Source organism: Idiotropiscis lumnitzeri, chromosome 8, assembly GCF_059441095.1.
Source record: "Idiotropiscis lumnitzeri isolate Australia: NSW breed Sydney's pygmy pipehorse chromosome 8, RoL_Ilum_1.0, whole genome shotgun sequence".
Lineage (NCBI taxonomy): Eukaryota > Metazoa > Chordata > Actinopteri > Syngnathiformes > Syngnathidae > Idiotropiscis > Idiotropiscis lumnitzeri.
Window position 1 is genome coordinate 8,001,558 of NC_142398.1, and position 23,951 is coordinate 8,025,508.

The window sequence follows — 23,951 nt, forward strand, 5'->3', positions numbered from 1 at the left end:
AATATAACAATATTTTGATTACATTACTAGATGGATTTGTAAACAGTTAACCAGTAACTATGTATGTATCCATTTAATAGTTAGATGCACCCCATGTTTGGAATAAATAGGTCATATATTCCTACTGTTGCTGACTATTGTTATTCGGTTTAACAGGATAAGTTGATCAAGTCTTTTCTTGCAATTCATACTAAGAAAATAAATAACAGCATGTATCACACCTGCTCATATCGTATTGGACAGTATTGGATATAGGAATTACTCCAAAAGTGTGATATACACTACTGCAGAATTATGCGATTAATCATGAATAATCACAGACCTCATCAGCTTGATCGCAATTAAAAAATGTAATTATTGCCCAGTTCTAATATAAACATATTTATACAGATTTATATTGATTTATTTTAAAAACCAGTGGTCACCTATAGTGTTAAATGAATTTACATCAAAATTAATAACAAAAAAAAATAAATAAAATTTTGGACCTTTTATTTTATTTTTTTAACCATTCCCATGAGCCACCAACACTGAATGGGCATGTCATTGGAAAATACTGGCTGATGCATGGAAAACTCTAACCAGGTAAAGAAACCTTTCTTGGTGTAGGAAATAATGAAAAAGATGACATGGCTGATGAATAAAGCAGTGTCTAACCTGAACTAGTGTGTGTATGCGTGTGAGTGGGGCATAACGAGCTCTCTGACCTTGGCGTGGGTGATAGACAGGGTGTCCACCCAGACGCGCCAGCCGCCCCATTCATACTTGATGGCGTGGTAGAGCAGGATGCGGAAGACGGCGTACACCATCTCGGTGACTTTCTGCTCCTCACTGTTGCGCGGGGTGATGAAGCAGAGCGACAGCATCCACTCCTGCCACACCGAGCACTGGAGCAGGCTCCTAGGGGGAGAGACACGGCGTAAGGAGTGTGTGCGTGTGTGTGTGTGTGAGTGTGTGTGTGTTTGTGCACAGGCACGCATGTGCGTTACCTGCGGTTGTCTCGGCTGTTGTTGAACAGCTTGATCATGTCCGACAAGAAAACCTTGCGCACCTCCATGCTCTCCGGCGACTGCGGGGAGTTCTTTAGCAAGGCGGCTATTACTTTCAGAATCTCTGAAAAATATGTATTAAAAGTGTTTAAAATATTTTTGAAGACTAAAGAAAGCGGGAATATTTTTTTCTAATAAAAAAAAAAAAGAAAAAGAAAATCTGAATATTAGAGGGGTGAAAGTTATGAGATTATTATTATTTCATATTATTTGTCATGCAAACTCAGATCTTGTGGAAGCTCTCTTCGAACCAGGGCTCAAGATCTAAAATGTCACTACAAAAGTGTCAAAACAGCTGAACTTTAAATGAGGGATGGCTGCACTGATTTGGAAGACTGGTTAATTGTGAACATAGCCACATTTCCAGTTATGAAAGGGTCTCGGTTGTTTTTTTGGGGGGGGTTTTTGTCTGTGTATGTTTTTTTTTTATTCCTGCACTAAAATATTTTGTAATTGTACATATTGGCCACATTAATGATGGAAAGGTTTTGAATTTACCTTGGGCTCATTCTTTTATGTAAGAAAAATCTGGCATTTGAATGGATATGTAGACTTTTTATATCAACTGTCAGTACTAGATTGGATACGACGTGCAAATCATTCTGTCACAAACAATCCAAACTCTGAAAAATGGGCGCACAGAAGAGAATATTTAACATATAGATCGCTATCTTACAGTAATGCTTTAGGTATTGCATGGGCCCCCGTGGAAGGTTTGGCTCCAGTTTCGATGAATTACCGAGACAATGTCAGCGGTTGTTGGGTTTGGGTTAGACTCGCCATCTTCAGAGCTCGCTGCTAACTGTCGTCGTTTCTACGCCTAAAGTCGTGCAAATTATGAGTCGATGAACCGTCACCGCCAGAAAATTACCCCAGCAAGAGGACGGAGGCATGGCGTAACTCTCCCGTCTTGTTTTTCCAAGTTAATTAGAGGAAAACAGCATTTCCTCGTTGCAGTTTGATTGGCCCTGGCGTTCCTAAAGGCTGCAATCAGAGGGCCGTTTTGAGACTTTGTCACAGATTAAAATCAAGACAAGGTGCGGGGGGTGGCGGGGGTGGTATGAGAAGCAGACCCCCACTCGTACAAAGTGATCCGGCCCGGGCTGGGACGCTTTTTATCACAGCCGTGGCTGCATATAATCAGCGTGGGACGACAGCCGGACCTTGTCACATTAAAGAAGCCAGCTTGAGCTTGTGCCATAGCATTTTTTAAATAAATAGACTGACTGACTGCATGTGTTTCTGCGTAGATATAGGAACGAGGGAGGAGGGATCCCACAAAACAAAGGGCCATCTATAAATACTAGTACTAGTAATTTGAAGGCGCCCTCTAGTGGTATGGGAATTAATTGATTCCTAAGTACAGTTTAGCAGTATAGTACTCAACTTTTCAGTACGTGACATTGCATTAAATTTTGAGTAACCGTTTTTCACTTTAATTTAGGTTCTTTTTACTTACATGTAATACAGTTACTAATTGAATCATAGTTTTTTTTCTTGCTATACCTAAGAACAGTGTTAATTTTGAGACAGTGCATAATGTTAAAGTGGTTTAAACTATCAAATATTATCAGACTCTTAAAATAATGGCCTGTCATATTTTTGACAATTTTCCTTTCCTTAACATCTGCTCAGGAAGCTGTCCACTTGTGTTAAAATCTGCTACAACTTGAAACAGATCATTCAATTCTATCCCTAAAATGACATTAATAACACATAAAGTCAAAATATGCTTCAGTTTTTTATGTTTTTTGGGAAAAACGTGAAAAAATGACTCATTTTAAAGAGGCTTAGTGCTCAAAACCTCTCTTGGCATGGTCAGGATTTTTTAGGTGATACTTGGTGTAAAAGGAACCAATTGCTTGAGGTAATTAGTTTCCTTTTATGTCATTAAATCTGTTCCTATTCACACAAAAGAGCAGTTTTTCTGTCCCCTATTGTACCAAGTAAGTATGTTACCAAGGTGTGTACTGTGAACTCTTATTTGGTGTACTGTTACACCCTTGGAAATTATACAAAAAGACAACTACTCAGATTTTGTAATTAAGGACTGCGCTCTATGGCATACACATACAGGGGCAGAAGGGGCGCCGGTGTAGGCGGGCTTTTGATATAAGGAGGGGCACTTACGTGTGTTGACGATCTTCACAGTGGAGTCGGGGTCCGGATGCTGTTTATGGATCACTTGTGTGCAGATCTGCTCGGCGAGGATCTGAAGATGGAACAGAGTAAAATAACACAAAATAATACACACTGTACATTGTGTTAGATGATAATTTTACTTTATTGAAGGTAAGCCAACCTCAAAGAGCACATTGTAGGTGGTCATAGAAAACTGGGCCGAGTGGAGCATTAGGCGCTCTGTGAGCAGGGAGAAGAGACCGTGACTCAACATGACCTCTGATTTCCTCCTAATGAAAACAACAATAGCAATAGAGTCATAACCAGAGAAATCCTCAGCATTGTAAGAAAAAAGTAATTATCTTATTAAACAATAAGTATATAATAGAAGTTTCAGAATTCATTTTTTTATTATAATGCTCAATATAAATAAATAAATAATATATAAATAATAAATAAATCATAGTTAATTTCTGTATTTATTTATTTAATATAAGTGCATTCCCCATTTTATTGGTGGGGAGAGTGTGAAAAAAAATTTGATTACGATAATACAACTGCATTTGTACTTATTGAGTTACCCCATATATTTGGGGAAAATATGCTAAACAGGAAAAAAAAAAAAAAAAAAAAGACCCTTCCCATTTGTGTAGGGGCATATTATAATCAAAATTGTACACAATACCATACTGATCATTTATATAAAAATCTGATTTATACGATCAAATGCTTTTCAACCTATTTGTGGAATAAAATATATTATTCTGTAACTGCATTTGGAAAATTAGGCCGCAAGCCTATTTGTTAAAAAATATATTTTACGTCATTCTAAAACTGAAATTGCCTCCCCCTGATTTAGACATGAAAATATATATTTATTTGTTATTATTCTAAAACTATGTGCATATTGAAAGCCTTCCACCAATGTATGAACAAAAAATAGAATTTATATTTTGTTTTTATCATTCAAGGCCTTATCCCTATTTGTGGAGGAATACCAAATATGTATTATAAAACTACATTACATAATATAATCAGGACAGTGATCTTACTTGGGTTGCAAATGTTTGAGGAAGTATCCCAACACTTTGAGCGTCTGCACTCTGATCCCTTCGCTTTTGGATGCCAGAAGCTTGTAAATCACACTGCAACGAAGACCAATAATGAAAGATTATTTCACAATAAACCAACGAGGCGCGATATTCATGAAACTGCATGTGTGCAACTGCTATACCGAATGCCGTCACGCTTGTCAAAGGCCTGCACCATGGATCCGGGATGTTCGGACATCAGTGCCACCAGCAATTGCAGCACATCCATGAGGTTGTCATCCTATTAGGACAAAGAAAAGTCATCTGTAACATTTTAAGATTTGATTACATTTATGTTCCATGTAGAGTCAAACATTCGCAGAGATGCATTTGAGAGTTTGTTTTCTTGAGAGCCTCACAGCAACAGCAAAGAATGAAGTGTTGAACAATGGTGCCATCTAGTGGTCATTTCTGACGCTCACCTCATGCATGGTTAGGAGATAGTTGAGGATACTCTGAAGTTCATCTTCCTTCACACCGTCGTCCTGAAACAATATCGGAGATGTCTCATTATTACATTACATCTCTTTATTACTGATGCTCTCTCAAGTGTAAAGGGAAACCTCAAAAGTGCAACATAATAAAAAAATTAATTAATTAATTAACTTCTCAGAAAACCCAGAAAATTAAAACTGAAATATTGCGTAGGGCCACCGCGTACAGTATGTAGCTTTCAGACTATTGCCGGAGCGGTTCAATTCAAATTTTAAAAATAAATACAATGAAATCAACACATTCTTGTAGGGGTAAACTGTACGTGAAGTATTTTCAGTAGACACTATGAATTTGGACAAATATTTTCGCAGCCATAAGGCGCACTTTAAAGCCTTTAAACCATTATGTGGACCAAGTGCACCAAGTACACAGCTGGGATGACTGTGAACATAAACTGCCTGCACACTGTTTATATAGAGAGAGAAGGCGGGTGTGGCTAACGACAGCAGGGGGCGTGAGAGGGGAATGATGGGCGTAAATGACAACAGGCGGACGTGAGAGGGGAGATGGGCGTGAATGACAACGCAAAGGCACGCCCCCAGTGCAAAGCAGCTCCCAATGCCCCTATATGGGCAAACGTGTCTGCTAGCTCTGTTGTTAGGGCTTTCTCAAAAGTATGCAGCAGCGACACACAGGGAATCTGACAATGACGAGAGGGAACCTGGCGTGTTTGTGGGAGAACTTGCCCAGCTGTTTATTTCTGATACAGAAGACGATTTTGATGGATTTGTGGATGATGACTATTTAATAATAATTTAGTGCGCATGCATGTAAACTAAGGTATTGTATGGTAGGCTGGGAGGTGGAATTTTGCTGGGCCTACACTCTTATGCTATTCAGTTGATTTGGGGTGATAGTTTTAGTTTTGATGTAACACCGTGACCGCACATCGTTTGTTGATTAGTGACTTGCTCACACCGGCATTGTGTCGGCATCCCATCTGAGGGGCTGCGCGGCAACGAGACGGCGAGGCAGACTGATAGTGACTCTCCTGTTTGGTGGAGAACGTGTCCAGCTGTTTATCTTGGATACAGAAGACAAGGACTTGGTGCATGTTTGGATGAGGACAACTTCAGCACGTTGTTAAAAGCTAAAATAAAGTACCACCAAACTCCCGCTGCCATTTTAAAAACACGCTAGCGCGACTGAGCAGCCAGCGCAACTGCTCGGTTGCTCGGTTCTGTTTGCGCCCAATGATACGGTGCGTTATATCTATGCATCAAATCCAGAAATAGCATCCTCAACTGGTACTGCACCCTATTATATGGCGCGTCTTTTGGCCGTAAAAATACGGTACACTCTTTCGCCCAAGTACAATGTTTGTTGATGTCATGTCAGCCTCGGGGTGAAAAAGGCTTTTCAAGCATGTCTGAAAACGGAGCGGGTGGAGATGCTGTCTGAGTGTATTTGTTTTTTTGTTTTGTTTTTTTAAACTTGCACCAAGCTAGTTAAAATTTAATGGAGGCATCATGTTTTAATTAACTTGGAAATGTACCTGAGTAACTTGCTTCAAATACCACAATAAATATTATTTCTGGTTAAGTACCAATCTGTAAAGCAAACTGTCACTACATTAATACATTATTATATTGTATATGAGTGATGTAGTCCCACAACATTGTAGAGGATTAAAAAAATATAAATAAATAAGCTGTCTCAATATTCTGTCACTCAAAAAAAGTCAAAGATGAGCTTTTCAAAAAGTTGATTTGTATGAGAGAGTTCTAAATTAATCTATGAGTATATATGTGTAATCCTTGAAATGTATATTAAAATATGACTATATGGAGGCGAGTACAGGTGTCATGACCGCCACATTCAAGAAGGCTTAATATCAGAACCTGCATTTGTCACATTCTGGGACGAACGTGTTCGTTTATTTTAATGCAAGTGGTAAGAGTGGCTATTGTTACCGTGACGACCGCAGCGGAGCTAAGGTCTCCTGAACTTTTGGCTTTTACGTGAACGTGATACTGTGCAGTGTTGTACTGAACAGCCACACACAGCTTCTCTGGTCATTTCCATGACAGCATAACAGATAACTGTCGTAGCTGTTTCAGTTAACATCTGCTATGTTCTATGGTTATCGTCACACATTTTGTTTGCCCTCACTGGTACACTTTTTGTCGTGGCATCAACCCAAAAAGCCTGAGACGAAGCAAAACACACTTGTGGAGTTTATTTGTTGATCGCAGAAATCACAAAAAATGATGGTTTGAGCGACTACAAAGCGTGGTTAAAGTCGCACCTAGGAGGTACCAATGTACAGTTCCAACTACTAGCATACCTTCATTATGAGCTGCTTGACAAACAAAAGCAGAAAGGCTCGCAAAGACAGCATTTCCTTTGGCCTCGGACCATCTGGAAAACATTGGAAGAAGACTGTAAACTGACTGACGAGAATGCCACTCTTTGAATCTTGTACTTGACGGTCTCTTACCAACGCCTTTGGGCACGACGCCGCTGCGGTCCTGCGGGTTGACCACCCAGTAGTAGTACTTGAGAGTGTGCATGACCTGCAGCACGGTGCCCACCCGGCGGATGGCATTGTAGATGGTGACGGTGGTGATGAACTCGGTGGCCAGATACGTGTACAGAGTCAGCTGTACCTGTGAGGGAACATCAGAGGGGAAGGAGACAACTTAAAGTGCACTTTGAATTTAAAGAATTAGAAAGCACAGCCAATATTGTGGTAGATTTTATAACTGATTTAAAAATAAATTATGTAATTATTTCTCATTTATCTAAAATAAATGTTAGTCAAATTCCAACAATTAAAAAAAATATTATTGCATAACTATTATGCTTGTCATTTTTTTTTTTAATTTTCTCTACTTGATTCATATTTTTCAAAAGTAACAGTACTCGTATTGAGTAGAAATGCTGTCTATTCTACCCAGCTCTGGTCCTGAGAGCGAGCATACCAAGCATGTTGGCCACACCGCATTGTTACCTTGACGGGGGCATGGATCCAGATGGCAGGGTTGAACAGAATGTGGTCGCACAGCTGCTTGAGCAGCAGGATGCCGTTCTGCAAGTTGCTCAGGTACCTGGAGAAGGCAAGCACGATGTCCAGTACAGGCCGCGTCACATGCACCTTGGACGACTACAGCGGAGCAAACACAAGAGACACAAAAGAGGGGAGGTGGGTGATGATGTCTGCGAAGAATGGCCATTCGCCAAGCACACAAAAACAGCTGTGACCTTCAGATAGGGTAAAATGCAGATTCATATGAAATCTGTTTGACTGGGATTCAAAGCAACGTTAACACAGAGCACTTAAGTTCAGTTCCGTGTATAAAGACAATACAGTGCCTTTGACAATCATGCGGCCATCCAGACCAGTCAATATTATGAAGTGCTTTAAAATGGACTTCAATTCCAGTGAGCTCTTGATCTTGATATTTTGCCATTTTTGTTAACTCGTCAGGGTTAAAAATTGTGACCAACCTTCTCCAAAGTGAATCCAATGACCAGGAAGCCTTTGCAGGCCAGGACCTGCTCTTGCATGGCCACTGAGTTCTTCAGCAGCTCCATCACAAAAGACAGCAGCGTGCAGCTAGGAGGCAAACGCACACAAAGACAAAAACAGTCACAACAGTGACGGACAGGAACAATAATCTGCGTGAGCTGCTGCTGACAAAGCCCGGAGTGCGAAGAGGGCTGAACACGACATGTGATGTGATTGAATGAGGGTGTCGTGTCCCCGTTGTGCCGACGCAACATGCAGCAACGCCTCGAGTAGGAAAAAAGGGAGATGAAACTATAAAAACACGCAGGTAATTCAGTAAAGATGGCATGCGAAAGAACTAACAAATTAATAATAATTAATTAATAATAAATTATGTGAACATGAAATGTAACAAAATGCACGTCAAGCATGAGACTGAACAGGAAGTTGCCCATTTCGGTTTGAGGTTTCGATTTTGGATTTTGGGGGAAATGCCATGGAAAAGGGCGCAGGAAAGTAAAAAAAAAAATAAAAATACTCCAGTCATCAGGCTCACAAATTGACACGGCGCACAAAAAAGGACCCATGCTTGGAATTGAACAAGTTGGTCTGGAAAGTCAGAAATAACAATTCCCGTCACTGATTTAACAGATCCAGACGTATTCCAGTGGACATGTTCGTCATGACAGAACACATAAAAAGGCTCAAGGACCCATCATCAAAATGAAACAGGAAGTTGTACATTTAGGGTTGAAGTATCAATTTTGGAGGTGAATTCAATGAAAACGGGGAAAAACAAAAAATCATTCTCGCGTGTCCTTCGGTTGCTGCTCTGCATCTTTTACAATTTTTTGTTAAATCACGTTTGCTTGTGTGATGTTTCTGTCTTGAAGAACTGGATTCTAGCTGAGTGGTTCAATCCAAACTATTAATTTTGTTCATTTTTGAGTGGGGAAGGTAAAAAGATAGTGCAGGCCTAAGCATTGCACTTCGTTTCCAAGTGTTACCGTTTACACACTTGTGCATCTTATATAGATATGAACAGTATGTACGTTTCTATAGTTACCAGACAGAGGTGTCCAGCTCCTGGCTGGAGGGCTGGCAGAAGTCCAGCTGTGCAAAGAGGGGGAAGAGGACTTGCACACCACCAATGGAGTGAATACCGCTCTGAACAGAGTGAGTCACCACCGCTTTCACATCCTGCACGCACACACACCGCAATGAAGATACATTTAACCATCGCTCTATTCATCATTGCTCTATTATTGATGTCTAATAGAATTGATATTGTGTTATGTATAAGACACAGAAATGGGGAAAAAATATTTTTCAAACTATATGTCAACACTACAATATAGATCAGATTGCGTAAATTCCCAATATTTTACAAAACACAATTTTTATTATATACAAATACAATATGTATACTTCGATTATAATATAAAAAACTACAATACAATACAATACATATTTGTTAAAGGGATATTTATTATTTTATTAAATTTAATAAACTGTTTATTGTGTAATACTAAATTTATTAGGTGGCACAATTACAATCAAGATGTATTTATTTATACTTGTATTGTTAAAAATTAAACAAAAATATAAATCAGGAATGGCTTCATTTTATTTTATTATTTTTGTTAAATTTGATCATATATGACTCACGTTAGGCGCAAATGTATTGATTTCATATCTTTTTATGACTGTATAATATAAAGTGCATGCATAAATATAATTTTTTTTTGTTATTTTATTTTATTTTGGATAAACACTCGTGCAGGCAAAATTTATTGAGTGAAATAGCAAGATTTATTTGGATTTTTATTATAATAAAATAAAATAATGAAGAATATCGTTATGCTTGGTTTTTGTTTTGCATTTGTTTATTTGTGACATTCTTGGCCGTATAGCCAAGCTACCCGTTTCCATTGAAGATTTTTTGAGATGATTGTGTTTTACAGTATGAGACATCCTATTGTATGGTATTAATGCATCACTTTGTAACACATTTGCATGATGCTTTTAAATTCATTTTGTTTTTCAATGTCATTTCGCACAGTGTGCTGTGGTACGGGCAGCTTGTTGGAAAGCATACTGAAAACAGAGGATGGAGGAAAAAAGCCTCCATTTTGATGAGAGGGAAAAGTCAAACTAATCCTTGTGTGGAAAAAAAAAAAGCATGAGGCAAAAGTGCACTGTGTGTGTGCGTGTGTTTGTCCGTGTGCGTGTATTTGCTTCTTGTACAGTTTGTGAGCATGATAATAAGTAGGCTCGAGGTATTTCCAGCAGGTGAAGCCCGAGCTCTAATGAGGCGGCTATACTGAAAACTCTCGCCACCTGTGCTAAGGGGTATGAGTGAATGCTTCCCAACACAGAGACTGTTCAGAATCATTCACTCATTTCCAACTCATTAATCACTACTTAGTGATTTTTTTGTTGAGTATACGTATATTGCAATTCACTAGTGGACTAAAAATTCCTATCAGATCTGAATCAGGGATTTTTATTTGCTGGACTATATACGTTAAGTTCACACAAAAAAAAAATCTTGTCAATGGTACCTCAAGCTTTAAGTGACCCAATTTAAAAACGTGAGCTGCCACCAGGCCAATAGTTTGTGTTGACTTGCAAGAAAGTGGCAGCAATTAGCAAAGTTCACTACAAGGAATTAGATTAGAATTAGAATTAGAAATCCCTTTATTGTCAACCCTTTCATTAAGGTCTTTAACGTGTTTTCAAATTCTATTTCACTCGGCGGTATTTTAGTAAATTCAGAAAGCTACTTTTGTTGTTCTGTTGATGTTATGCTTTTAGTTGTGTGAAGCACATCAAGTTGCCCTACGCTATATAAACAAAGTAGCCGAGCCTTACTACTCTGCATATACTCCTACTCGATCTGTGCCATCTGTTGGAGTACTGTTAAAAAAATTTGAAAAATTATAATCATATTGTAATGTTTTAAGAAGAGTATATTTTATAAAAATGAATACAAACCATGCACTTCTTGTTGCGATGTGTTGCTCTACTTTTGTTCAAGATATTTTCAGGCCCTAATTCATGAATTGTGGGTTGTGCACTACTTTTGAAGTTGCCTTAGGGGATATGTTGAGGGCACTCCAGTTTCAAAGGGATACCTTATGTTCATTAGATGTTAAAACAACCCTACAAAATTACAAATTTACTACATTACTTTCAATATAACTAACGATATGGCGGATAGGGAGTGATTCCAAACACAACCACAGTTTACCTGGAGCATGAGCGCGTGCGGGGAATGCACGAAGATGGAGGCATTGTCCTTGGGAGAGGACTCGAGGCAGAGCTGGGCGTCGGTGGCGCGGGGGTTATACGCAAAAGCAATGGCGGCAGACAACTTGCCATCATACAGCAGCATCTTGTGGTGCTCGGCAAAAAGCAGGTCGCTTTCAGCCTTGTACTTGAATGTGCCCTGAGAAGCAATGAGGAGAGACAAGATGAGCAGGCGATCCACAAAAAAAACTGAAGAAAGAAACAAAAAGCCTCACACAAAGTGACGGCTGTCATTCTTTTTTGGTCTTGAGGTGCTTGAATACTTAACGCAACTGAATGAATGACATCCAGCTGCAACACTCCAAATTGACATCAGTGATCTTATTGCCCATTATGTTATCTTTTGTGTTGTACTCAATCATATTCTATCGTTTCTAATGCAGATTGAAGCAAGTTTTGGTCTTGCATTTTCTGGACAGATACTAATGCACAGTGAACGTCCATGAAAACCATTTTTAAACCATGTCCTGAATGTATGGATCTCAAAACATTTTCGCATTTCTGGATATGCAACATTTTTTTCCAAGGAACTGGCCATTTAAGTTGTGGGTATATTGTGCTGTGCTATGGTGGTTAAGGCCCAGGGAATGAATACAAGCAATCATGATGCAATGAAGAATTGATTCATGCATAATATTGAACTGCTATTTTGTCAGGCGATCAGAAACTACTATGGGGGGTTGTTACAGATGAATTGCATTTCTGTTCATTTCCATGAGAATGACTGAGTTCTAAGAATTGTCATAGAAACAAAGTTAAGTCAAGGCACAGAAATTTAAATGGGCAGTCGTCACACTCCTTTCCACCTTACCTGGTATCCCGGCCCCAGCTGGTAGATGGCCAGGATTTGCGCAGCATTGAGGGCTTCTCCAAATAAGTAGACGGCACCCATCTGGCCACAGAAGACCCGGTTGGCGTCAGCCGTTTCGGACGAGCCTAGGAAGCACTTGTCGAACGTCTGCGGGGCAAAAGCATTCACTTTTTGAACACTTCAAAAAGCAAAAAAAATAAAAATAATTTTTACCAAGGTATTAAGATGTTATGATAAAAAGAGGCAAAAATAGAAGCTGTGAAGATGTGAGGACAACATGCTATAAATATCCTCAATGACATCCTTGCTTAGCATTCGTTGCCAGTTCTTTTCTGAACGTGATTGTACACTCAAGTAATCCTCCATGCTGTGACACCAGTGCATGCAGTGATTTGTGAGTGATTGGCAGAAGGGTTGCCTTTAATGCCACTCTGCGCTTTAATACATAAAAGATGAAAGACTACAGATTACATCCATCTGTAATGGATAGTACTGCATCCAAAGGATTAATTGGTATTTGACATAATACACGAGCTGAAGGACACTTTTAGGTCTTGTCCCTTCCCCCTTGAAATGCGCGTTGATGACAAGATATGTCCCGCAGAAATGACATTAACAAACAAGAAGATGCAGGAAACACAAATTTTAGTAATATATTTGTGTTTCATAGGGGTGACGCGTGGTTTTATCTGATGTTCTATACTGCGCTATAATGACGTGTTTTGAGTTGTGGGTTGAAACGCTCTCTGTATAGCTGACTGTCGGACCAAACAACAATGCTAGAAGCAACAGTACTGTTGCTTCTGAATGCCCCGACAAATTGATATTCACACCAATAATACTCGAGATTTCATTCGATATTTGTAGGTTATTCTAATTAGCTGTGTTTTAAAAGTTGTTGCTCAATGCACGCTGGCACGCGGTCGGGGCTAATAGCATTGAGGTGAGGCTGCTTCTGAATTGTTTGGCATCCGTTTTTCAATGTGTTGTTGTGTAATCAATGATTTATTGGAGTTATTCTGAAGTAATGTTGCGTCTGCTTACGCGGCATGAAGTAAAGATGTAGCGGATCTAGTGAGTTCTCATTTCCTAGAGGAATTGTTTTTCCACCCTTTGTCTTCATCTCGCCAAACAAGTTAAAGGGGGAGAGGGAAGACAAAGATAAAAGGCTTAAGAGGAAGTAAATGGGATTGGGCCTTAAACTTAAAAATATTTGCCAGCGTGTATAGTGATAAACAGCCTTTAGGTCAAGTTTTTAAGCCAGGCATCTATTTCAACACATCCACAGAAGTGGTGCACCCCTATTCCCATGCACTACAAACCCCAACCTCAAAGTCTTTAATAGCCTGCTCCTTGCCATAACACCCTGCCACAGTTGACACACCCCCATCTCCAACCACATAATAAGCCCCAGGGGCGCACCACAGTTTGAGAACACCTGCCTTCGACCAATTAGCTACTCTTTTACAAAGGCTTTCTACTTACGTCGCTGGTGTTGACAAACCAGGCGATCTCTCCAAAGGAAGCCAGCTCACCGTTGACGTAACAGCTTATTTCGCTGTTTTTCCAGCGGTTGTAGACATGCACCAGAGTCACCATGTACCACTACAGTGAAAGAAATAGCACATTTTCTGAATAAAATGGCCAGATTAAACATGGAGAGAAGTAAAATTGCTGAGTTTTTTGTTCCCATCTTACTTTCTGAGGTTTGAAGTCGTACTTCACGCAGTGCTGGAATCCTTTCCCCTTGGTTTTCAACGAGGTTACAATCAAACAACCGCCCACAAAGTGTGCCGAGTAGCCGAGGCCTTTACTCGTACGGAAACTGAACGAAAAATAGAGAAAAGAGCTGATACTATTTCGAGGGACGAAGATGTCCCATGGATATGGGTGTCAAGGAGCCAGGACTGACCAGTAAAGGTAAGGCTTGTCTTTATCCACATTGATGTTGTTGAGAGGGTCCATGCGGAGCCATGTATGGAACGTGAAGCCATTTTGGTACGGCCATTTTGCAATGGGCGGAAGCGCTATTGCCTGTTGGTAGCCAACAAACAACAAAGTAATCTCTATATATATATATATATATTTCTCTTTTTTATGAAGCTCATATATTACAGTCAACTCACGGCTGCGTTTTTGCCAGGAAAGCTGAAGAAGGAGTCTGGGCCATTCCTGTGAGCCATATACTTCAGCACTGACAAAAGCTTCACAGCATGCCGAGGCTGAAAGATTTAAAAAAAAAAATTTTAAAAAAAAGCTAGGAAATGCACACATTTGGATAATTCTACAGTCCACTTTAACTGTCAACACTAATGTCAAGAACGAAACTACTAAGCTTAATTAACAAGTCAGGCATACAGTATAATTAGTTTGTCAATCAATCTGGTATGCAGATAAGCTCGTATGTAGTTAGGTTATTTACCGGTACAACCACCAGTCCATTGAAGTTGGGATGAGGGTTATTATAGTTTTGGAATTTTAATCATAGTTAGTCTTTAATTCATTTTGACTTCTATTTTTTAAAATTTAGTTAGTTTTAATTAGTTTTCAGGACAGCGTTGTTAGTTTTAGTTTTTTCAAAAACACACAGTTTTAGTATTAGTAAACACCATGGTAAGTAGTCAATAGCAAAAAATATTTCATAAAAAAAAAGACTGAAAAGATTTTTCAACAAAAATATTTTTAAAACATTTTAATAACACAGGGTACAGTTTAACACTCCATAGAATTTGAATGACTTTGAATTACAAAAAATGCATTCCATAATACAGCTTCTAAAGTTAGATGCATGCATGCAACCTAATAAAATGAAGCTCGAAGGCATTGTTTGCCAAGTTGCCAATGTCTAAAGTGAATTTGTGGATTGAATTCTTGTTGAGAAATATTAAACCCAGTTTACAGCGTACTATTTTTTGTAAACTGCATATATTGTTTTTCATTTATGAAACGGAAAGCTCTTTTTACAGTGTTGAGAGCAGGTGAGCCATTCGACCCAGAGACACACACTAAATCATCTCCTAGGAGCGACGTCATCTGCTGGCGCTTTTTTATTGGCTGCTGCTTGATGACATACTTTATGTGCGACACACATTAAGAGGACTACAACTCCCAGACGACTGTTCGACCTGTCAAGCAGTAATATCGAAATAAATGCATTTTAAGTCAACTCCAAAGGCCCGTATATTAAATTAATTGCCAAAGATGAAAACTAAGGACATTCTCGCTAGAATTATAGTTCGCTTTATAAACGTAAAGCGTAGTTACAGTTATTTTTCGTTTTTTTTTTAAAGGCAATTTTGTTTTTATTTTATTTCGTTAACGAACATTTTTTTTTTACATTTTTTGTTTTAGTCATTTCATTTGTTTTCATTAACTGAAATAACGTTGGTTTGGACGGTGCATGAAATGTAAATAAAAAGTTCAACCTACATTTAATTGAATACACTACAAAGACAAGATATTTAATGTAGCCACTACTGTTTGTTAGTCAGTCATTCACTTGACCATCCGGGTTATTAAGTAGTTGGCCTGGTAAGTAACAAAGGTAGTTGGTTAATCTGCATAAAGACTCAAGGTTAACTGTTTGATAGTTTATTATAGTAGCAGCAAAGCCCTGAAATCCCCTGGACCAACAACATGAGCCCTCACATCTGTGTGACAAGGACATCAATCCCAGTGTCTGTGACGATGAGCGCTTGACGCCTTCCCAGCACATTCTTCGCATGTATGCCCGAGACAAAATCATCTGACTCACCCACTGGCCTTTCTCCCCTCGCAGCTTGCTGAAGAACAACTTCAGCTCTTTGACAGTGATGCTGTAGCTGGCGAGCACGCCGAGCATGTCCACCAGCAGGTCTGGGGGAGAAAAAAAAGTCACAGTGGTCAAGCATGATATCCAATTGATGTACACAACCCAAGTCATTAAATTATTTTGTTTTGGGTTTTTTCCCCCATGAAATCATGAACTTTCAATAATTGCATATATCATAGGAATCATGTTAAAACGAACATTTTCCCTTGAGTAAACATCTACTTTATCCTCACTTGACTGCACAGTTGCTGGAGGCTGGCACTGTTCTTTCTGGCGAGAAGAGCACTGATGCAAACACCGTCAGAATAGATCCCGGTAATCCTAGCAATTTCCCAATGCCTTGCAACAGAGTTGTCGCAAACACTTATTCCTGGTAACACAAGCACCCCAACGACCCTCACGACGTGACAAGATTTCCCAAAATTGAGTCTGTCAAAAACATTTTTTGGGTGTTATTGTCTATATAAAGTCTTGTCATTATTTCTCAACATTATTTCCTCGACACCTCATTTCATCTGCTACACCTTCCCAATAATGGCAAACTTCAATTAAAAATTTACACCAATAAACTTGTAATGCGCAAGTTACTTCTACAATGGAATATGTTACATACTCAAGGTTACTTGCATGCGAAATGAATACATTTCGTTACAATAAAACTGTCTTTGTATATTAATAAGTTACTCCAGTTTAAATTACTTTTTAGATCCTTTCTTTTAAATTGAGGATTAATTAATTTAATAATGATTTCGACACTTAAAGGAAAATGCAAAATTTGTTACCATACAGTAGCTGGGGATGCAAATTTTTGATGGGGTTATTGAACTATATAACATGGGTTATAATGTTAGAGCCAAATGCCAATACCGTCTTCCCCTTAGAAATGCTTGTTCCCGACAAACAAGACATAACAGTGATTTGTGTCACAAACAGTAACTTTTCAGCCATGAAAAATGCTGACCATCGTGTAGAAACAAACGAAACGCTTTGCAGGAAGACTTAATGGGCAATTTATTCAACTTTGCAATGTTATGTTCCAAGTGAGTCAAGAAATTCGCATGGTGATAATTGGTTTAGGAAATAGCTAACCATGTGAGGTAATAAATTTCTGTCCTCTCCTGTTTAAAAGAATGCTGTGGTCCCTCATTTGTAGCGCGTTACGAGACTCATTAATAATATTACCAAAAAATTAAGAGTAATTTGTTATATTACTTCATTACCGCCTAAATGTAATATATTACAGTACCACATTGCCCCCAACACTGTAAGCTTGTAACGGGCCGTTTGCCAAGTCAATGTATCAAAATAACCGGAACGTTTTAAAAAAAAGTCAATGTCTTTTTTTTTTCCTGGCTGTATGTGTTATGGAGCATTTTGGAGGTGTTTATAGCACTTGTGCCACACTTTTTTTTCAAAAAAATGCAAAAAAAAAAAAGAAGAAAACACTTGTCATGATGCTATTTTAAGCGACGAACCACTTTCAATATTCTCGCGCACCCCTCTCCATCACTGACACCACAAAGACCCCATCCTCCAAATGTTTGCAATGAGGGCATTCGCAAGTTCCCTTTTTTTTTATTTTATTTTTTTAAACCTATCCTCTTATCTGCTGAAATACTCGCCTATTTGCAGTATTAGTGCTAGGGCCAACCCAATAAAAGTAAAATATTTTGCACCCTTTTGGAGCATCTCTGTGCCAAGGAAACAATGTAGAAGTCATTTGCTCAAATTAGTTTACATCCATTGGCAATCGAAAAAAATTAGCGCTTCTTAGGCATCAATTACTTTTTGACAACAGGGCTTGGTCCTAATTTACATTTTATAGATTTGGTGAAAAAAAAAGGGGGAAGAAAATGTGTTATTTTAGACAGCTTTTCGTATAAAATGAAACGGTCAAAGCAATTTAGGAAGAAACATACATACACTTCTCTCACCCAGTCAGTTAGTGGGATAGGCAACTGCTACCCAATCAGGTTAATGTTTGAATGTTACTTACTAATGTTAAGACTGCCAATACAGAACAATTGTGGAAGGGATTGTATTCTATCCCACATAGTCTTGCGTACCTGCAATCATACTGTCGGTGTCGGAGATGCGCTGCAGCACCAGCTGAATGAGGCCCACGTCGGTGCACGCCTGCAGGTTGCGCACGCTCTTCTTAAGAATTGCAGTGAAGATGCTCCATACCTCGGCCTGGCAGGTGGGCTCGCACTTGTCCAAGAGCTCCACCATGCATACAATGCTCTCGGGCTCCTGGATGATAAAGTTCATCTCGAGGTCAAACTGGCCGCCGACCAGCTGGGAGGAGAGATAGAGACAGAGAAGTGAAATTTAATAGTGATAGAACGAACTGCACTTCAAAACCCACCAATTATGCTGTCGGTCAGTTTTTTTTGTTTTTTTTTTAAAGGTTCAAAATCAAGAAACACATTTTAAGGTTAACCTTTCAGTTATGTTGCATGTCAAACTCACCTGTTTTAACGATGAAAATTTTAGAAGAAAAAAAATGAGTAATTTAATACTACACACATTTTTGTCTACATTTTAAATTGAGTAATGTTATGGTCTCAGGTTATGTTGTGGGCGGATATAACCCATTTTGAAGCTCATAAATATATACGTACCATTTAACATGTGCTGTAACCATGTTACGTTGTCCGTCATATTGACTCATTTGAAAATTTTGAAAAAAAATTAATCTACACAGAAAAAAATAAATAAATACATGTTTCAACTCTCCGAAAACGTTGAGGGTCAAATTGATTGTTATAAAAATGTAAAAAAAAATATTTTTTTAATAAAAAAAAAAAAAAACTAGTTCTGCTAGCCTTACCTTTTTGTTTAATTAAATGTTTTTATTTAAATGTTCCAGATGCTCAACAGCAAACCATCTCAACAGTGCCACGTTCAGCCACACGGGCCAAATGTTCTTTGTGCACTGGCAAATAAATGGCATCGTGAGCCATAAAAGTCACACTTTCTCACTTCCTAATAGTAGTCATGACGTTTTTATTATTGAACCGGCCTAATCGAAGGGAGATAAGGAAAGTAACAACATAAGCGTCAAATTCATTCCACTAGTGAGGCTGTCATGTTCCGACGTAACGGCACAAATGAACACATGACGTGCTACACGGCCATTACACGGGATGTGCGCGAAAACAATATCGGCTCAAGGAATGGAGGCTGTCCAATTAGAATGACTGAGGTGAGAATAGGTGCTTGTGTTTGTGTGTTCTGTGCGAGATAAAGGAGGACACGAAATAACAATATGACTACCGCTTTAACCTCGCAGCGAGATACCAACAATGACACCATGCATCTTGTGAAAAACTACAAATAACGTCCAAAGAGAATAACAGTACGCTACGAGATATACATGAAGTAGTGATCAGTGATGGAATGTGCCTGGCTTTGAAGCCATGCCAGGCATTCTTCATCATGTGCAAAGGGAAAATGTGATGAATTAGAGGTCACAGTGGCCTTGGCACCAACAAACAACACAATGCAGAAAATCTAATTCTTTTCTAAGTTTGTACCAAGACTGAAGAAAATAGACGTCAACTTGGTGAGCCAAACAGGTTGGGTGGAAAATCTCACAAAAGCATAAAATTGACAGATTAGATGGAAAACACATCTCCAATTTTAACAACCTTCCCCAAAAATTTACAATATGAACTTTACAACCCACTCAAATGTTTTACGACACATAAAAACGCACATGCCGACACGGTCACTACCTTTTATAACTGTACACATTCAAAACATACAGTGCAGATAAAAAAAAATCTACACACGTCTGTTCAAATGACAGATTTTTGTGATATACAAAAATGAGGACAAGATAAATTATTTCAAAAAACTTTTTCCACTGTTCATGATTGTAATGTACAGTGGTCTCTTTTTTTCAAAATAAGCAAAAAAATGGCATTTGAACAAGGGTGAATAGACTTTTTATATCCACTGTATGCCATTGAAACCACATAACATGTATGAGTATTGCATCTACTGCCAACATTATTTTTAATACATACACCACATGCACTGTTTGATCAACATACAAGGATATTAGCAACCATTTTAGCAATAAAAAAAAGAAACTTAATAATGAATACCTGCAGCATTTTTGGAACAAATATTCTAATGTAATTGAGGACTATAGACAGGTAGCTCCCGTCTGCCCACTTTTGTTACATGGAAACACTGATGGTGTTTTTTAGGGGAGGGAATCACACACAGACAGTACAACATTGCCAACGATGATGATGATAACATCAAAAACACCTACAATATGTTCAACTCTGAAGAACAATTCATTGTAAAATAAATAAAGTAAAACCATAGTGAGTTTGATGTGGCCAATTATTGCATTTAAAGAGCCACATGAATTTTACCTTCCTTAGTTTTAGGAAAGCGCAACTTCAAAATTGTGAACTATATTTTGGAAATGATCAATGCAGCCTATTCCTAGCCTTCTTGCCAAAGGATGGGTTGCACTGTGTTAGTATACAAAGTATAACTTGGGGCTGAGGTCTACCTAATGTGGTTTATGTTGCTTTGCTCTGTTAACAGTCAATCTTTTGGACAGGAATAGTTATTTTAGAGCACCCCTACAACACTAAACCTTTAGTTGAACGAGTGCAGCTACATCCAGATGTTCCATTAGGCTCTCCTGGGTGTCATTTGTTTTCCTCAGAAAGTTCTGATTTATGAGTCTGCCACTCACAGCAACTCGTCCATCCATCAATGATGACGGATGACAAAGAGGACGGAGAGAAACTTTGAAGACAAGGCCGCTTACACCCGCTGTGGGGACATACTCGACATTAATTACGGGGCTGAATTTGTCCCTTCTTTGATTCACAGCAAATCACTATCTGGTCGCGTTATGTCACGCAGAGAGTCTAAATTGATCTGATCTTGAAACAGACCCTCAAGGAGTTTTATTTCAGCTGTGTGACAGCAACCTTCACATTCAAATGCTGGCGTGCCGTGCAACTGAGCCCTTAGTGGGGACTTACCGCACTTAATCCACCTCTGAATACGACCATGATCAGTTCTGTTACAGAAACCATCAATAGTACACAAAGAAATTAATATAATAGAATACAACTGAGTCATGTTTATCATCTGCAGCAGTTCTGAATAAATATTTTGCCAATAACATGACAAAACATTAAAAAATAATAATAAAAAAAATAATAATAATACATGACACATACCAGAGATGCTGATTAATACAGCAAATATTTTAACGTGAGCAGTTGGCTCATTGAATTTAGCTTATTCTGACCATCCAATCTGAGGACAGAAAAAGTGAGGCAAATTTGAAATTTCATTGATTCAAAACAGCAGTCCCATTATTAAAATAGTTTAAATAACATGGTCTGATGTTGAAGGTCCAGCGAAAATATGACAATGAAAGTACCATTATATATAGTTTTTTAAATTATTATTTTTTTGGGACATTAATTGCCTCATGTGCTTACTCGAAAAAAACATGGAAGCACATGGGAGTTGAAATGGGATTGGTCCAACATCTACACATACTGGAAGACGCACAGCCAAAAGAAGTACAACCAAATTAAGAGATCAAACATACTGCTGTGACTAAGTTAATTATTTCTTAGAAATCCATATGAGTACTTCTGATAGCGTTGAGGTTATTGCCCACCACTGCATTCAAACACACACAAACTGTGGCCTGGTCCATCATTTACATAGAGTAGCTATATACGAAACAAGCAGTGCAGGTTGTCATCTGCAGCCTGGATCCGATCCCAGGAGTGCTTCTGTGCCTCAGCACTATTGCTTTATGGCAACCAGACACCAGATCCCCGGCTGGGTAACCGAGCCTGGCTCATCCCCACCATTTCCCCCAAGGCCTACCTGAATTAATCATGGCTTAGTAGCCACCTAGGGCGCAACACACAAAGTACGTTTTCTATGGTCACCATGGAGAAGAAGACGGCAGCACAGCAGTCGCCCGAGATACGCTCATGTTTAAAATCTTGCCAGAACAGAAAACTTTGGGGGAGCTATACATTTGTTCGGCTAATCGCAAAATCCATCTTTTGTTATCAATTGCCCTTTTCAGCATTCTCGGCTTCCGCATGCTTTCATGCTTGACTGCCGCTCACTATTTTCAAACAGCCAGTCAGTCACGAAGAACAAAGAACACACGCGCATAAATAGGAATAAATGTGAATAAAATGCCACAAAGTCAGTCAGTTGAGACTATAGCTTTGACATCACCAACAATGTGCTACCAAAAGAGGCCCGATGTTATCTGGTCCATTATATTAAGAAGTATACTGCAATTGACCGAGCTAACTGGCATGGAAAAAAATTTAAATCATGCAGGGCGACAGTGTGTACATGAATTAATCAATTAAGTGAATGCTATGAAATCTGAAACTTGTAGGGAATCTCCTCTTGAAGAAAGTGAGGCCACATTGAGTGCACTACTTGACAATTTTTCTTTTTTTTGGGTGGGGGGGGGGGGAATCAAGAGGGCCCGTTCTGAAGACGGGAACGACATCAAGATGGCTGTGACCACGGTGCTGTGGAGATTCCTGGAAGAATCCTTTCAGGAGGGCATGAAAGGGTGGCACTAACCATAAAGTGTGTTAGAAAAAGAGTCTTTTGAAGAGAACAGTTTAGTTTAGTAGTATGGAGTTTGGATTTGAACACTGGTGGGCCGTCAAGGCCTTCAAGGCTTTCTGTGCTGGCCTAAAATAATCCAAAAAATCATGATCATATTCTTCCCGTTGATGTTGTATTATATCCTAGTCTTGAATTTTTAGGTTAGAGTTTTTATCCAATCAGAATTCAGCTAGCTCGTTTATTCAAGTCGGACGACTTCACTGAAGGCCTACGTGTGAAATGCACGGCCCGCCACTAGATTTGAACTATATCGTTTGAGAAAGGAATGAACACATCTCATATGGCAGGACGAGGTCAACAATTTAACAGTCTTTGTATTGTCTCCTTAATGATTAGGTTGCTATTCATTATGAGGGCGGACGCATGTGAACATGAAGTCCTTTGGCTACAGTGTTTAATGCCAAAAACAGAAGGACGCTTTTGGCTAATCACGTGTAATTGAGTCTCATGTCGCTCCAGTCTAAATTGGACAGAACACAGCGCATAGTCCTGTTGTCATCTGTTTGGGCAAGCTTCACATGACAACATCTGATCCAAGAGTAGCAATATTGACCTTTTAGATGAGGACCACACGCAACAGAATCGTTTGTCTTTTCGACAAAAGGAAGCCAGAAAAACACTCAAACGAGCTGTCAGGGCGACGACGCGCCGATGGCCTACTTTTTCCCAACAGCCCTTTAAACGCATCCTCTTTTTAACGAGCAATCTCATCAAACCAAAGGCAATTGAGTGCATCGGTCCATGAGAGCGAGCGCTAGGCAAGAAGAGATGTTGGTCACGGACGTATAAAACGTGAGCCATTTCGATGTTGTTGAGAGGTCCAGCAATCTGGTCCGAGGGATGGTTAAAGAGGCATGAAAAAAAAAAAAAAGCCAGGTCCTTTCATTAAGAAGCATTATCATACAGTAGACAATGAAAAATATCCTCTTTCCGTAACTTTACAGATTCACATAAAATAGCATCTAGAAAAGCGCCTTACACTATGAACTACAACAGTGATTTCTATCAATCTCCCTTCATCATTCTCTGTGCCAGCGATGTATAGTGACAGGCTGAACAATTAAATGTACACCCACTAGATGTAAGAAACCTGAGTTGATGGCAGAAGAAAGAAAAAAGCAAGGTGAAACGGTCTATTTAAAAA

General features: G+C 39.0%; 1 protein-coding gene across 6 annotated transcripts in view; it reads right to left on the bottom strand.

The window, feature by feature from the left end:
* lrba (LPS-responsive vesicle trafficking, beach and anchor containing) overlaps positions 1-23,951 on the bottom strand; it is a 199,502-nt gene that overhangs the window by 161,958 nt on the left and 13,593 nt on the right. For all 6 annotated transcript variants that reach the window (XM_088302311.1, XM_088302310.1, XM_088302314.1 and 3 more), the window contains exons 2-21: positions 18,208-18,439; positions 16,085-16,185; positions 14,457-14,552; positions 14,243-14,364; positions 14,029-14,155; positions 13,816-13,935; positions 12,331-12,477; positions 11,461-11,658; positions 9,274-9,407; positions 8,207-8,315; positions 7,710-7,862; positions 7,197-7,365; positions 7,044-7,117; positions 4,684-4,746; positions 4,405-4,502; positions 4,223-4,315; positions 3,352-3,460; positions 3,180-3,261; positions 990-1,113; positions 708-900 (exon numbers count right to left, since the gene is read on the bottom strand). In XM_088302311.1, coding sequence (XP_088158437.1) covers positions 708-900; positions 990-1,113; positions 3,180-3,261; positions 3,352-3,460; positions 4,223-4,315; positions 4,405-4,502; positions 4,684-4,746; positions 7,044-7,117; positions 7,197-7,365; positions 7,710-7,862; positions 8,207-8,315; positions 9,274-9,407; positions 11,461-11,658; positions 12,331-12,477; positions 13,816-13,935; positions 14,029-14,155; positions 14,243-14,364; positions 14,457-14,552; positions 16,085-16,185; positions 18,208-18,439 — 2,544 coding nt within the window. The remainder of the gene's footprint in view (positions 1-707; positions 901-989; positions 1,114-3,179; positions 3,262-3,351; positions 3,461-4,222; positions 4,316-4,404; positions 4,503-4,683; positions 4,747-7,043; positions 7,118-7,196; positions 7,366-7,709; positions 7,863-8,206; positions 8,316-9,273; positions 9,408-11,460; positions 11,659-12,330; positions 12,478-13,815; positions 13,936-14,028; positions 14,156-14,242; positions 14,365-14,456; positions 14,553-16,084; positions 16,186-18,207; positions 18,440-23,951) is intronic.